The sequence below is a fragment of the Colossoma macropomum genome, unplaced genomic scaffold, assembly GCF_904425465.1.
Source record: "Colossoma macropomum unplaced genomic scaffold, Colossoma_macropomum, whole genome shotgun sequence".
In the NCBI taxonomy this organism is placed as follows: domain Eukaryota; kingdom Metazoa; phylum Chordata; class Actinopteri; order Characiformes; family Serrasalmidae; genus Colossoma; species Colossoma macropomum.
Window position 1 is genome coordinate 6,495,234 of NW_023494806.1, and position 16,361 is coordinate 6,511,594.

At 40.8% G+C, this 16,361-nt stretch overlaps 1 protein-coding gene across 2 annotated transcripts in view; it reads left to right on the forward strand.

The window, feature by feature from the left end:
* LOC118827760 (oxysterol-binding protein 2-like) overlaps positions 1-9,498 on the forward strand; it is a 127,942-nt gene extending 118,444 nt beyond the window's left edge. For both annotated transcript variants that reach the window (XM_036599220.1, XM_036599221.1), the window contains 2 exons: positions 963-1,183; positions 8,569-9,498. In XM_036599220.1, the coding sequence (XP_036455113.1) occupies positions 963-1,183; positions 8,569-8,711 (364 nt within the window). In that variant the 3' untranslated portion in view covers positions 8,712-9,498. The remainder of the gene's footprint in view (positions 1-962; positions 1,184-8,568) is intronic.
* The last annotated feature ends 6,863 nt before the right edge of the window (positions 9,499-16,361 follow it).

A 16,361-nucleotide genomic window follows, 5' to 3' on the forward strand; every position in this document is an offset into this window, starting at 1 on the left:
CTAATGCTTTATAGATTTCAAATAATTTGTAGAAAATTGTAAAGAAATTTTAAACATATCCAGAATGATGAGCACTTTCTAAATTGATTAAGAAAGATGTATAACATCAAGAATGAAGTTAAAGTTAATTAGCATCCATTTCTGTTTTTGAAAAGTGGTGGTCAGAATCAGGATAGAGCTTGTAGTTATTATAAATGGATAAGTACAGTCTATTATTTCTCATTTAATAACTTTGTGTTATAGTCAAAAAAACATTTTAATAAAAATATCTTCTAGGCTTTGTTCACACAGCAGGCAAAAGTGGCCCAAATCCAATGTTTTTCTTCATGTGTGACACAGATGTGCGTCTGTGTGTCAGTGTGAACAGCAAAAAACATACTAAATCTGACATTTTTGATTTGAGACGCTCTTATATGTGGTACTGAAATCTGATACGTATCTGATATGTGGCAATGCGACTTTACGTCAATCCAACTCGACATTCATCATTTTTTCTTGATGCTGAGACCTCATAAACGTTTAGACTGCTGTTTCCGTACCAGAAAGTTAGAAGGCACTTATCGCAACCGCTCCGTGATCGAAGAGATTTTATAAGAAATGGCCAAACGTGGCCGTAGGAGAGCGAGGCTGCAGCGTCAAGGAAAAGCCCGAAAGCAAAGTTTAAAGAATCCGAGTACTCGATCCAAAGAAGTGGCCTTGGCTGAATAATCCACCCAGGAGCAAAAATCAGCTTTCACACTTGAAATAAATAATGATTAGACATTTATCGCGGTATGTATCAATATCGAACGATATGAATTTTGTTTATCGTGATAACATTTTTGGCCATATCGCCCAGCTCTATGTGAAAGTAAGTAATAGTATGTCAGTTGATTGAAATCCTTTGAAAAATAGTGTAGATGTCTGTGTTGTATTTCATGAAAGCACTATGAAGTTCATCACTGTATGTTCTCTTCTCTCAGAGAGAACGCTGAAAACATGTATTACTTCTCATCTCTGGCTCTGACGCTGAACGAGGAGGAGGCGGCCGTGAGTTTGACGGACAGCCGGCTGCGGCCGGACCAGCGGCTGATGGAGGAGGGCCGCTGGGATGAGGCCAACACGGAGAAACAAAGGCTGGAGGAGAAGCAGAGGGCCGTCAGGAGGAGGAGAGAGGCAGAAGCCTCCAACGCCACGGACGAAGGTGAGGAATTCATGCGACTTTTACATCAATCCAACTCGACATTCATCATTTTTTCATGCTGTTGAGACCTCATAAACATTTAGGCTGATGTTTCCGTACCAAAAAGTTAGAAAGCACTTATTGCAACCGCTCCGTAATCAAAGAGGTTTTATAAGAAACGGCCGAACGTGTTCACGTGCAAAGATTTTTGCCAATCCGATTGAATACATTCTGATTATAGATGAAGACTGAGGTGTTTATTTGCTCACTCTACTCAACAATCTGATGGAAAATCTCCGTTTGCATGCTCACTATAAGAAATCAGATCCAAAATTATGTGCATGCGTAGAGAACCGCTTAGTGTAGACGTTACCATGTCAACGAGCATCACGTGAGTCCAGTCAGAGCAAGACAAGCAACAGTGTGTTACCTGAGTTTTCAAATTGTCATGTTCTGGCGTCAGGCCCACTGGCGCCATTTAAAGTTCGCTGTGACGTGACGCACATACTTAAACTTTCCGATTGGGAACGTAATCAGATACAGGTGTCTACACGGTTATTATTATTACACGGTTATTACATGTTTAATGGATTATTTGCAGGATTACCCACCTCATTCAATTGGATAACGATTGCATTCCGAATGGCCTCAGTTGGACTAGTCTATCCCGATTGAGGTGTAAACGTGGAGGTATTCTATTCCGACTGAGCTAGTAGTCAGATTATTAAGAAATTGTCGGGCTGCATGTAAACGTGGCTACTGTGGTAGAGTGTTGGTAGCCCAGTAAAGAACTAGTTACCAGTTGATGGTTTCTGCCACTCTACCCTTGACCCAGGTAAGTGATTTTGGGCAAAAGCTGTCTGGTCTTCTTGACCTTTCCATCTCCAGATTGTGCCCATTAATGTGAGTGAGGTTTTCAGTGTACAACTATGTGTAGAAGTAATCATTTGGGTGATGCTTTACTTGGATAGTCCACTGTTGATGGTTTCTAGACATGGCACTGACTACCTCAGTATTGACCAACTGGTTCTTCAGCTACCATCACATCACTTTCCTCAATGCTACTGTAACCTAAACCTGTCACTAACCCAAAGTCTAGTCCTAATCTCAGCCATAACACAAACCTTACATTTTATTCTAACCTTAACTCTGACATTATTTCTTATATTGACTCTAATTACAGCACTAAACCTAATCCTGAATCAGACTCTAACATGCTGGTGCCCAAATCTACCCCTGATCTTATAGTTACAGAGTCTGCTCTTATAGTTGAGACAGCTCGGCTGATACATTTTCAAGCTTTATTGGTCAATCTGCCTTGCTAGAGTAGAGACAGCTAAACTGCAGCCCTGCAAGACTTGCAGAGCTTTTATCTAGCCTGAACGTTTGGTCACCACCTGAGTATAACCCAAGAACATTCTGTCCAAGCCCAAGCTGACCCACAGCATAAGCTATTGAATCTGAACATTGGACCTCATTCACCAGTCGTTCTTACAAAGAAGTTGCCTACTTAAGCAGTTTTCACTAAGATTCTGAGATTCACCACTGTTTTCTTATTTGGGATTTGTTTTTAGGTAAGAATAGAATCTACACACACTCAGGAGCACAAAGGTTTAAGGACATATCATGAATGTGGCGTAGGCTTTTTCTTACACTTTAAAAAAAGAAGGTTCTTCAAGCGTTCTTAAGTGAAGAAAATGGTTCTATATAGAACCATGAACACTCAAAGAACCCTTTATATGACTAAAGGGTTATTTAAGATGAGATAATCCTTTATTAGTCCCACAACGGGGAAATTCTCAGTGTTACAACAGCAAAGTGTGAGCAAGGCACTCAAGACTGCGTTATAGATGCTTTTATATAGAACCCTTTTTGAAAAGGGTTCTGTATAGCATAAAAAGGGGTTCCACTTTTGTAACAAGCCAAAAACTTTTTTTGGTACTATATAGAACCCTTTTGCCAAGATTGTAGGACCTTTTAAGGAACAAATTTAAGAAAAAGCTTAAGGTATTGGTGAATGAGGCCCAGTGTTTCTTTCCTCTGGGAATACTCGCCATGTGATGCCCAAACGTGACCGAACCTCACATGAAAGGCCGCATACTGTGACGTTCAGACAAATATTTTAAACCATAAACACAAGGTCTAGGCACTTATGTCATAACCCATAAAGTAGTTTTGTTAAGGGACACTCTGGGCAAAATGAAAGCTACATTTGTTGTAAACATGTTTAACCCTTGTGTGGTGTTGAGGTCTGTAGGACCCATTTTCAATGTTTACCAGAAAAAAAATGATGCGATTCATTATTATTATTTCAACCCCAGGTTCCTTGGTCTCATTTTCTGTGAAGAACATATAAAATAACCCATTTTCAGTGACTTCACACTGTTGGGGACTTCACATATGTTGTTGGGCTGAACCCGCGGGGACTAAAAGTGTGGAGATGCTGTGTTCTTCACTCTGTTCTCCTCCTACATGGCCTGCTGTTAGTGTGTGTGTGTGTGTGTCTGTGTGTTTGTGTCTGTGTGTGTGTGTGTGTGTGTGTGTGTGTGTGTGTGTGAGGGTGGACAACATGGACAGGCTGCTGACTGGCTACAGCTGCTAAAGGAGAACCCTACGCTGGCCACTTGCGATATTTTAAACATCTGGTATTTTTACATAAATTGTTATGGCTGTATTGATTTAAAAAGACAATAATACAGTGGGTCCACCAGACCACTGAGTAACAAACACATCAACACCACACAAGGGTTAATTGCATCCTACAGTAGTCCTGCCGTAGTCTGTAGAGCCCAGTCCTGGTTCTGGAGGTGTACCACCCTGCAGAGTTTAGCTCCTTAATCTAACATACCTGACCCAGGTGATGAAGGCCTTCAGGGCATCTAAACATCAGAGCCAGGCATGTTGGGTATGAACTCTTCAGGGTGGTAGATCTCCAGGAGCAGGATGGGGCACCCCTGCTCTAGAATGAGATTTTCAGTTTAAAAGACCCTCTTTCGATGATCTTCAAGGTTGGGGAACTTTTTTAAAAACTACAACTTTCGTGCATGTCTCTGACTGAAAGTGAAAGCATCAATTGTGTGTTATATTAGGTTATATTTTTAAACCTATAAATATTTTTAATGTTTATGAACCTATAGATCAACGGATCACCATTTCTAGAATTATGTATTTTCATAATGTCTGCTGGGTTTTGTAGTGTGAAAATATGAACGAGAAAATGAAAACTATATACGATTGTGTATTCTGTCAAACCACTGAGGCAGAGAGAAATAATGCTGTACTACAAAACTACTACATAACACAACAAATAACATTTTAAACTTTAGTTTTAGGCTGGAATGCCGCTCTAGCAACCTGTGTCCATATAGGACTATCTACAGGGGAGCATCCAAAAGAGACCTCTTCATCTTGTGCCATTGACAGTTATGATCACGTGACATGTGTCTCTTTTCTCTCCCTGATTGCCAGAGTTTGAGGTTGACTCTGAGTCTGGTATGAGCCTGCTTGGAAACTCTCCGTCTTTTCACCCCACTGTCTGTGTTTGTTGTGTCCACAATTTGCAGATCCAAAAGTGATCTGTAATGGCAGTTTCATTATGTGCTCAGTCTGCTACCAGCTTGTGTGGACACGCATGTGTTTGCAGATCCAATGCTAATTATTCTCTGGGAAAACGCTCACGCTGCTCACTGCTGCTGTCACTCATACACATGTGTCAGTCAAATACAGAACATTTACATACCGATCAGCTGTATTTGACTCAGCACTGACTGAGACTGTGATAATGAGATTGGAGTTCTTCACAGCACACATGCACACTCCACTTGCAGGTTCCCACTGCCTGCAGTGCTATAACAGCCTATAAAATTGAGTCTTAGGCTTGTATATGAGTAAAAACCCATTCTTCAAGCTACACATGTACTGCACACATGTAATGGCGATATTCTTCAAACGACAAAAGATCTCAACAAAATTGAAGAACTGCCAAACACTTTTGTAAGTAAACTTAGAAGTAACTCACTGAGGAGGTCTCAGAACAAACAACAGAGTGATTAGGACCAATCACAGTCAGGGGTAGGTCTCAGAACAAACAACAGAGTGATTAGGACCAATCACAGTCAGGGGTAGGTCTCAGAACAAAGAATACAGTGATTAGAACCAATCACAGTCAGGGGGAGGTCTCAGAACAAAGAATACAGTGATTAGAACCAATCACAGTCAGGGGGAGGTCTCAGAACAAACAATACAGTGATTAGAACCAATCACAGTCAGGGGGAGGTCTCAGAACCAACAAGATGGAGATTAGGACCAATCACAGTCAGCAGGAAGTCTTAGAACAAACAACACAGTGGTTAGGATCAGTGCCAGACAGTCACAGCCTGTTATTGGCAGGAGGAGGACTCAGAACAAACAACACATTGATTTGGACCAATCACATTTAGGGGGGACCCAGAACAAACAACACAGTGATTAGGACCAATCAGTCAGGGCAGGTTTTAGGACAAAGAAGGCAGTGCTTAGGACCAATCACAGTCATGGGAAGGTCTCAGAACAAACAAGGTGGAGATTAGGACCAATCACAGTCAGGGGGAGGTCTCGGAACAAACAACACAGTGATTAGGACCAATCACAGCTAGGGGGAGGTCTCAGAACGAACAACAAAGTGATTAGGACTAATCACAGTCAGAGGGAGGTCTTGGCACAAACAACACAGTGATTAGGACCAATCACAGTCAGGGGGAGGTCTCGTAATAAATTCCGCAGTGATTAGGACCAATCACAGTCAGGGGGAGGTCTCGTAATAAATTCCGCAGTAATTAGGACCAATCACAGTCAGGGGGAGGTCTCAAAACAAACAACACAGTGATTAGGACCGATCACAGTCAGGGGGAGGTCTCAGGACAAACAAGGCAATAATTAGGACCAATTGCAGTCAGGGGGAGGTCTCAGGACAAACAAGGTGGAGATTAGGACCGATCACAGTCAGAACGAGGTCTTGGAACAAACAAGAACAAACAACACAGTGATTAGGACAAATCATAGTCAGGGGGAGGTCTCAGAAGATCAACACAGTGATTAGGACCAATCACAGTCAGGAGGAGGTCTCAGAACCAGCACCACGGTGATTAGGAGTTCTGTTTAGCTGCTGGTTCACACTGCACCACATAAACTCGAACCACTACGCTGTTTTGGCCAAAAAGATGTTTTGTTTCATTTGAAGTACCGCAGGCTTCAGATTTATTTCTGCAGATTTTAATGTTTTCCCTGAGTTAAGGCTATAAACCCAGCTTCCCCATGTCACAACTGTAGTCTATCATCCATGAGATGTTTGGAGTCTGAAGTTTACTTTTTCAGTTTTGCTTGAGAGCTGGAGTTTTGAAATATGTTACATGGCAGCTAGTAGTTGCAATATCAGCCATCTTGAAGGCTGAATTTTGGTTCGTAGCTTTTATTTTAAACAGACCTTTCCAAGTCACTTTTCATTTGCCAAAGTATACTTTGGTGTTTTTCAGCTCGTTATCAGTTCAGCCAGATTTCAGGCTGTTAGATCACAAGGACTCACTGCAAACAATGGCACCTTGCCAAGTGAAATTATCTTAAATTTCGTTGACATGCCTAATGTTTCTGACTTTGAGGTTGTTGTAAACTTACTGTAAGATTATTTTACTTATTTGCAGACATAAGTCAAATAATCTTGTAATCTTATTTTTTACTTGTTGTAAGTGATTTCATTAAATCGAACGATCTACTATAAAACTATCGACAGATAATTTTGCTTGTTGTAAGAAATAGACTTGAAACAAGCAAACTTATACCAACAGTGAGATAATTTTACTTACTAAAATCTTTTAAATTTACTTAAAACAAGTAAAAAAATGTCAAGAAATAAGTTCTATAATCTTACAGTACAAATGCAGTTAGCATGATGCTAACTTTAGCCTCATAGCTCCGGACAAAAATAAAGAAACAAACTTCAGACTCCAAACATGTCTTGGCTACATTTGTTGTCCATTTGTATAGGTAACCATATGTCATATAGTGTTAGGAACCATGTAAGCAAGAAATTTGAGATTATTTAACAACTCAGAATGATTTGAGGCGAGTGTGTGGTGATTTAGGGTGCAGTTAGCACAATGCTAATTGGTTGCATATAAGCTTGTATTCCTGATTAGCTACATTGGCCTTGTAGCTCTGTCGTAAAACTAGAGAAGCAAACTTCAGACACCAAAAGTCTACATTTTGTCTCTACTTTTGTCCCTGTTTATAGATAACAGTGTCATACAGTGACAGAAAGCACATAAGCCAGTCTATTTAAGATTACTTAACAGCTCAACATGCTTTGAGGCAAGTGAGTTAGGCGTACAGTTAGCACAACGCTAACTGGTTGCGTGTAAGCTTCTATTACTTGTTAGCTATGATAGCCTTGTAGCTATAGTGCAAATCCAAAGAAGCAAATATCAGACACCAAGCAGTACGGTAAAGAGAGAACTGTGTAAATTAGATTTTTCACTTTAATTTTTATATGACTAATTATGAAACCTTTCATGAGTTGAATTAGCTTTGTCAGACTAGCGTAAACACTAAACTCTGCAATGTTGTGGACCCCTGAGTACGATGGCGTTTAAGAGCCGCTGTTAATAAAAATAAAAATAGTAGACTTCGAGAATAAAGTCGTAATATTTCGAGAAAAAAATTTGTACTATTTCAAGAATAAAGTAATATTTTGAGAAAAAAGTTGTAATATTTCAAGAAAAAAGTCGTAATATTTGAAGGATAAAGTGGGCTAGCTGTAGGGGGGCTAACTGCAGGGGGGCTGCCATAATGCGTTGGGGTCTTGGTTGCTGTACTGGTGCCGGAGCTCCACTCACTCCTGTCTCTCTGTGGATCATTTTGATCATCATTCTCACTGTCTGTGAAACTTCATGCCCTCTTTGAATGGGGGGAGATGTAGCCCCCGATAGCCGTGTAGACGACCCTGTCTACAGTTCTCCTTCAACAACACAGACAGACAGTTTCCTCCGAGTCCGTCTGGCTCTTTATTCTAGATAAACACAGTTTCCTGCTCAGCCGTTTCAGCCGTTTCTTATACTAATAAGAGGCTGGTGCTGATGTGCAAGAGAGACAGGGAGACTGAGAGTTTCTTTATGGGTGAATCGATATGAAAGTATAACTCCACCAACTCAGCGCCCCTCATTTTAACATGAGGAGAGGCTGCCTTCCCTTTGCAAAGCCTTTGGCCACAATATTACGACTTTTTTCTCGAAATAGTACGACTTTATTCTCGAAGTCTGCTATTTTTATTTTTATTAACAGTGGCCCTAAAACGCCGTCGTACCTGAGGCCCTGAGATTTCTTTACACTGTGGCTGAATGCTAATCTTATGTTTCTTTGTGTATGTTCTGTTGCAGGTCGGGAGTATGAGGGCTACCAGCCGCTGTGGTTCCATCAGAGGATGGACCCTCTGACTGGAGAGACGAGTTTTGTGTATAAAGGAGGTTACTGGGAGGCCAAAGAGAGGCAGGACTGGAGTATGTGTCCGGACATTTTCTGAAACACTTTTACCGAACTGAGAGAGAAAAACAGACAGAATGGAGGACGGGAAAGAAGGAAGACCGTCAGGACTGACTGACGAAGGCCCAGGAGCTTGACTCCCGCCTCAGGAGGCCACAGCACCCAGGGCTGTGTGGAACTCTGAGTGTGTGAGTGGACGTGTGCGTGTGTGTGTGTGTGTATTTGCACTTTCCACACAGGCAAAAATATCACAGATCACCACACAGACTCACGTTATGAAGGGACATGGAGAGAGTGGGACGTCTGAGCCGCACCACCTCTCCAAACGTTCACCTGAAAGCAGTGTGTGTGTGTGGGTGTGTGTTTGCAAGCGAGAAGAAGGGGAGGTTAACTGTATTGCCAAGTGCTTGGCCCCCTTGATTGCTTCCAAACCAAATCAGGTGCTCTTTATTCAGAAACACCTTCTCCTCTCTCTCTGTGTCTCTCACTCACTGTCTCCCTCCCTCTCTTCTCACTGGAAGACACAGGAGGAGCTTGAAGAAGAAGGAGATTGCACAGATGCATTATTTAGAAGAGAACATTAAAATGTGCACAGTTTATTCTGCCTCATCTAGGCTTTCGCTCCATCCTTAGGAAGTGCGTATCAATACATAGCAGCATATCTTTTTAATGCAATTTGCATATCCCAGAGAGCGATAGAACAGGTACACTGAAAAAAAAAGTATTTATTTAATATTCTTGATTGGAAATGTGTTCATCATTTCCACATACAGCACTGTGCAAAACTCAGAGACCACCCTCTCATTTATTTATTTATATACACCGATCAGGCATAACATTATGACCAGTGTCCTTGTTTCTATGCTCGTTGTCCATTTTATCAGCTCCACTTACTATATAGGTGCACTTTGTAGTTCTACAGTTACAGACTGTAGTCCATCTGTTTCTCTGCATACTTTGTTAGCCCCCTTTTACCCTGTTCTTCAGTGGTCAGGACCCCCATGGACCCTCACAGAGCAGGTACTATTTGGGTGGTGGATCATTCTCAGCACTGCAGTAACGCTGACGTGGTGGTGGTGTGTTAGGTTGTGTTGCGCTGGTCTGTGACAGACTGTGTCTGATCCACTCATACCAGCACAACACACACTAACACACCACCACCACGTCAGCGTTACTGCAGTGCTGAGAACGATCCACGAAATGTACTTAATGGCCATTTTGTGTGGAAATTAAATGAATGATGGGTGCTTTCAGGCTTTGGTACAGTGCTCTAAAAATAAATTACAAACACACCATTATTATTAATTCAACTGAAAGACAAAATTGTGCTGATGTAATATTTCATTCATGTGGAAATGATTTACACGTTTGAATCAAGTGAGTTCAAAGCATTCTCTTTAGTGTTTTTTTCACTGGATACTCAGCCACCTCCACACAGATCAGCTTAATTTAACCAGACTCTGAGCAACTATTGGATCCTTCAGGTCGGCATCAGGTGTTCTAATCCTCAAACATTAATCTCTAAAAAGGAATAAGAATTAGTCTGTTTGTTCCCACCCTAATAAGTCTGCTCTACTCAAAATTTTACTCAAAATGTCTCATGATTGTCCCCAGACGTTTTTGTTTCCGAGATCACGTCTGGCCCTGCATCGAGATCATCTCATTGTAAGAAAGTTAGGCAGCTTTTCAACCTAAAAGAGTACGTTAACCACCTTGGCTTGAAATTTCGAGTTCCCTGAACTTGTAAAAGCAAGTTAACAAAAGACTAATTTGTGTTTCACATTGCAATGAACTTAGCTTTTCAAGTTAACCCAGTGACTCACTTTTTTAAGTTTAAAAGCTGCTTAATTTTTACAGAGCTGAACGGTGAATTAAACTCAAATTTACTCAAACATTTTTCAACCTAATCTCTATCTGCTGTATCTGTAGCATAGTAATAATTTCCTTGTACTTAAGTCAGGACAGAAAAGCCGTTGATTCGAATCAGACATTTATTTTCGAGCCAATGGGAATGTGTTTCAGCAGCTACCCCCTGGCTTCAACTAGCTTTCTGAGCTTTTAATAAATTCAGTGAAATGCATAAAAATAACTGTCTGTTGTCACTGACTGCAAACTACAGATGCAGCAGAAACTGCTGTGCGTTCATTTAAGAGCAGAAAAAGCACCACCAGGAGGCACTAGAGTGACCGTACCCTACTGAAGAACTGAAAGCAGCAAATTGGCTTCCTGATCTTTTTGTAAAATAAGAGTCCTATGGGAACTCAATATGAAAGCTTTTATCAGGTTGAATATGATTTCTCACTGCATTCTGCAAAGCTAGTCCAACGTAGCAACAGTTGCTACCAAGAAATGCAATTGTTGGCGCAGCATGGAGAGGTCAGCTCATATCAGATGGCCACCAGACTCAAATAGAGTTTTTAAAAAAGCATCTTAGAGCCAAACGTAGTTAATGAGACCTTTGTGTCTCAGTTTTGAAAAAAAAGGGAGACAATAAAAGCTGATTAGTTTGATAACCTCACGTTTCTCAGTATTGACTGGCTGAAACAAACACTTCTCCGTTCCTGTGTCTTAAGCAGGTTGGTAAAGTCTGCGGTCTCTGCAAACGGTACAGCGCACGACTTTACTGACCTTCGAGTGTGAGTTGTGTTTCCTAATTGCTGTTAAGAATGTAGACTTTAGGCCGCAGGTATGCTGTTGTACCTGTCTGGACTCATGTGTGACTATTTTGTGATAACAAAAAGAAGATAATAAGATAAATAGTATGATCATAATTACACGAAGAGACGAGTAAATAATAATAATAATGCTAATTAAGTAATGATGCTGTGTTTTTTTTTGGGTCAAGTCTGGAGTTTTAAGGAACATAACAGAACCATTTACTGTAAATGTGTCTTATAATCTGATCTAGCTAGGCAGAAGTTTTAATTTTTCGGACAAGCTTCCGTGGTTTGATTTGAAATTTTAATATTTTGTATTAAAGGAGATTTGCTCACACGACGGGAGGTTCTCTTTTATTATACCTGTTTAATGTATGATGGTGATTTGCATGGTGCATTTGAAGAGGGTGTGAAGGGGTGGGATTTATGGACGTGATGGTGATTCAAGTCATGGAGATCCACAGCACTGAATGAAGAGCATGGGAATCAGCTGGTGAGTTGAATCTGGGATGTTAATTCAGACAGAGCGTTAAAGGGGCAGTATCACAGAAAATCAAATTTTCCTTGAGATGTTTGAAATACTGTAAGCATTGTTTCAAAATGTGACATTCACTCTTTAGTCCATACAGTCTGTATAGGATAGTCCAGGGATAGTCCAGTTCAGATGCTTTGTAGATACTTAATTTACTTTCAAGTTACGTTCAACTAAATATCTAAATTTACTATAATTACCTTTAACTCTAAACCTGCTCTAATCCTAACCCTAACCTTAACCTCAACCCAAAACCTAAATCCAGCCCTCACCCCGGTCCTAGTCCTAGCCCTGGTCCAAATCCTCACCCTAACCACACCACTGTTTAGAATCAACTGGGTTTAACAGATAGTTTGTTAGCAATTTGAACATCTGTAGATACTCTATAGGGGACTGTAGTGGACAATCTAAATAAAGTGAGACATTATGTTTTTGTGATGTCACAAAAGTGACATCCCTAACTTTAACCTCAACTCAAAACCTAAGCTCAACCCTCACCCTGGTTCTAGTTCTAACCCTGGTCCAAATCCTGACCCTAACCCCACCACTGCTTAGAGTCAACTGGGTTTAACAGATAGTTTGTTAGCAATTTGAACGTCTGTAGATAATCTATAGGGGACTATAGTGGACAATCCAAATAAAGTGAGACCCATTGTTTTTGTGATGTCACAAAAATGAACATCCACCTATTAAGTCCTACAGCAGTTTAGCCCCACCCTCTCACACTGAAGATATAAGGAGTGTTTCAACCCAGACTACTTTTTGAGTGAGGCACTATACAGCACAGACAATCAGAACAGAGGTCATTTACATGTGTCAGTCTTAAAGGCACAGTAACAAAAACAACCTGTTTAATTATGAACGTTTTTGATATTTAAACAAATTTAATACAAGAAAATAGGATATGGGCCCTTTAATATGGCAGTGTAGACACATTCGCATGCAGTTAAGATAAGGGAGTCTAGGCCTTGATGGACAGGAGACGGTGCCCAGGAAACAACAACTTAAAAGCCAAAACCATTTATTTTTCTAGTAGATTCAAGAGTTTTATTGTCATATGCACAGCAGAAACAGGCAGTTACACTGTACAATGAAATTCTTACTTTGCTGTTCCTCCATTCACCAATATAGTCTTAGAAAAAAAAAAATTGCAGAGGTGTAAGTAACGAATTACATTTACTCTCGTTACTGTAATTGAGTACAGTTCTCCCTGTAACGGTACTTTTTGGAGTATAATTAAATCATAGTACTTTTACTCTTACTTGAGTTAATTTTTCTTCGCTAATTTTTCTTCGTTAACTTCGCTACTTTAATTTTCTTAACGTTACAGAGTAAAAATAAATTACAACCGTATCAGCTTAGAAACCAATACGAACGAAGGGCGGTTAAATTTAAAAGATCCACTAATCAAAAAACAGCAGCTCTGGCAGGAAAAACACTACAGAGATGTCCAGTTTAGTGAAGAAGGAGAGAGGAGAACTGAACCAGCACACAGGAGTACCGTGTTTACGGGTTTCTTCTTTCTTTTATAATGATTCTGTTTATTACACTGGAAATCTGCTGCGTATATTTTATTACAGTGCCTGTCAGACACTTTAGTGAACAGGTGTCGCCCACAGCCCACACTTTACCCGATTATACAGCCCAGTTTAGCTGCTGTTTGGAGATAAATGGTCGTTTACGGCTGTGAGACAAGAAATCTCTCTCTCTGCCTCTCAATCTCTCTCTCTCTCTCTCTCTGCCGTGGTGTTTGTCCTTAACTGTGAGACTCTGTGTAGCTGTTTAACTGTTCAATGCAGTAATAATGTCTGATTACTGTATGAAGTGATCAGCATGATTAGTGAAATATATTACAGTAAAAATCAAAGCTGGGTAATTTGCTGATGTTGCCGCTGATTTTAATGGTGTAAATGTTCAGAACAGATATCAGTGAAAATATACAGTTTGAAGGCGGTGAGAGGTTCACATGTATTAACGTAAGCTTAAGGACTCTCACTAAAATTACATTATTAATTAAGCAATTTACTCATAATTTTGACTTTTTTTTTACTTAATTAAACAGTAACATCCTCTGCTTGTCTTTCAGGGATTCTAAAATACTTGACTGGAAACAGATAAACCAGGACGTCTTATGTAATCATCTAACCATGAAACGCATGCAGTGTAATGTGAACATTGTTCCTTACACAGCTCACAGAAAGGTGTGTAACTGTGCTCTAGCAGAGCGAACTGTGATCAGTCTCAGCTCTCAGAACTCTAGCTTTAGTGTTTTTCTGTACAGGTTATTTCCAGTGATGTAGCCGAGTCAGCTCAGAAATATGTTCAGGTTGTGACAGCGGAAATACGGAAAAGTAACTAAATAACTCAGTACTTAAGTAGTTTTTCAACAAACTACTTATTTACTCTTACTCGAGTAATTTTATTTAATAATACTTTTACTTGTACTTGAGTAATTTATCATTACAGTAACAGTACTTGTACTTGAGTAGGGGTTTTCAGTACTCTTTACACCTCTGGTAAGGAGCAGTTCTTGAGTGCAAAGTCAGTTAAACCAGTTCAGAGTGGGAGGGGGGAAGAGGTAGTGAGTGATCTGTTCACAAGCCTGATGGCCTGTGAATAGAAACTGTTCGTCAGTCTTGTAGTCCTGGACTTCACACTCCTGTAGCGTCTGCCTGATGGTTGGAGTGTGAAGGGTCTGTGCTGGGGGTGCGTACTGTCCCTGATTATGCTGTGGGCCCTCCTGATGAACCCTGGTGTGATAAATGTCCTGTAGTGAGGGGAAGACTGCTCCTGAGATGGACTGTGCAGTTTTGATCTCACGCTGGAGAGCCTTTCTGTCCTGAGCAGTGCAGTATCCATACCGGACCGTGATGGAGCTGGTAAGAACACTCTCGATCGTACTCCTGTAGAAGGTGCTGAGAATTTTGCCTGGCAAGCCAAATTTCCTCAGCCTTCTCAGAAAGCACAGTCGCTGCTGGGACTGAGGTATATGTTGTGAGACCAGGTGAGATCCTCACTGACGTGAACGCCGAGGAATTTGAAGGTCTTCACCCTCTCCACCCCGGTCTCACCTATGTACAGGTACTCCACTACGCTAACAGAAAACACAATGAAGCAAAACCTACACATTTTGTTACATATGCAACAAGTGCATCTGCCTGCTGACCTAATGTGTATACGCAAAGAGGCGGCCTGCAGGGGAACAGGTGCTCCAGTCTGACGTGTTCGATTAATTAAAAAGCCCTTAACACTGTTAAAGTTTCGAAATGTCCCATTCCAGTCTACACAGCTCATATATGGAAAGTAAGGAGCGAAGTCCATTTTGAATGTGATGTGTTTGCTGAGTTTAACACAAAAAAAATCAACATAAAATACAAAATATCCCAGGACTTTTACACCGACCACATTTTATGTTTGATTTATTTTTGGCAAATAAATCAGCAAATAAACAGTAAACATGCTCTGTAGAGGATGTGCTCAGAGAAGTCAAGTAGAAGTTTATTTATATAGCGTTTTTTACAACAGGCGTCACAAAGGAGCTTTAAAGAAAAATCCAGGTCCGAGCCCCCATGAGCGTCGCCAAAGGGGACAGTGATAAGAAAAAACCCCTAAGAGCGAAGGGAGAAACCTTGAGAGGAACCAGGGCGGCGTTCACATTACCAGGTTGAAGTGGCACAAATCCGATTTTTTTTGCCCTAATGTGACTCAGATCTGATGTTTTCAGGGCTGTGTGGACACGCAAATCTGATCTTTTCAAATCCGACCTGGACCACTTTAATATGTGTTCCTAGATCGGATACGCATCCGATTTGTGGCCATGTGACCTTAATGTGGCGCTCAGATCGGAATTCATATGCATATCCATCATTCAGCGTGACGCACGTGATCATTCACGTGACGTTACTGAGTAGGATGTGCGCATGCGGGTCGTTTCAGGACGCCGGTTCGTTCACAATAATGACAGATTTGAATCACAAATGCTACGTTCACACTACAAGCCTCATTGCTGAAATCCGATTTTTTTTGCTGAAATCCGATCTCTCCTTGACGTGATGGTTCACACTGGTTTGGGTAGGTGATTCAAATCTGTCATTTTAGGTTGCTGCCATGGTGTCGCTCTTAATGTGAGTTACTGTAAAGAGATTTTATGAAAGTGATGATATTTGTGAAGTATTTCTATTGGTCCATAAACACTTTCTGTGCTCCAATGATAATGAAATGGATACATACCTCTGAGACCGTGGGGCCCTGACCATTTAAGGGGGTAACATTTTTTATGGTTGATGATCCTGAAACAGTTTAGAAAGAGAAAGGTGGAAAATGCTCAGCAGTACTGCTGAGCTTCTGAGAGGTACGGAGCCCCTAAGGTGACATGGTGATAATTTTTTTAATAAGGCGTACCCACAAATAATATATCGAGGCCACAACTCGAGTTCCCTCCTACCTATATAGTGTGCTGTGTAAGTTATTAAATTCTGTCTTCACAGCCTTAATTAAGTAA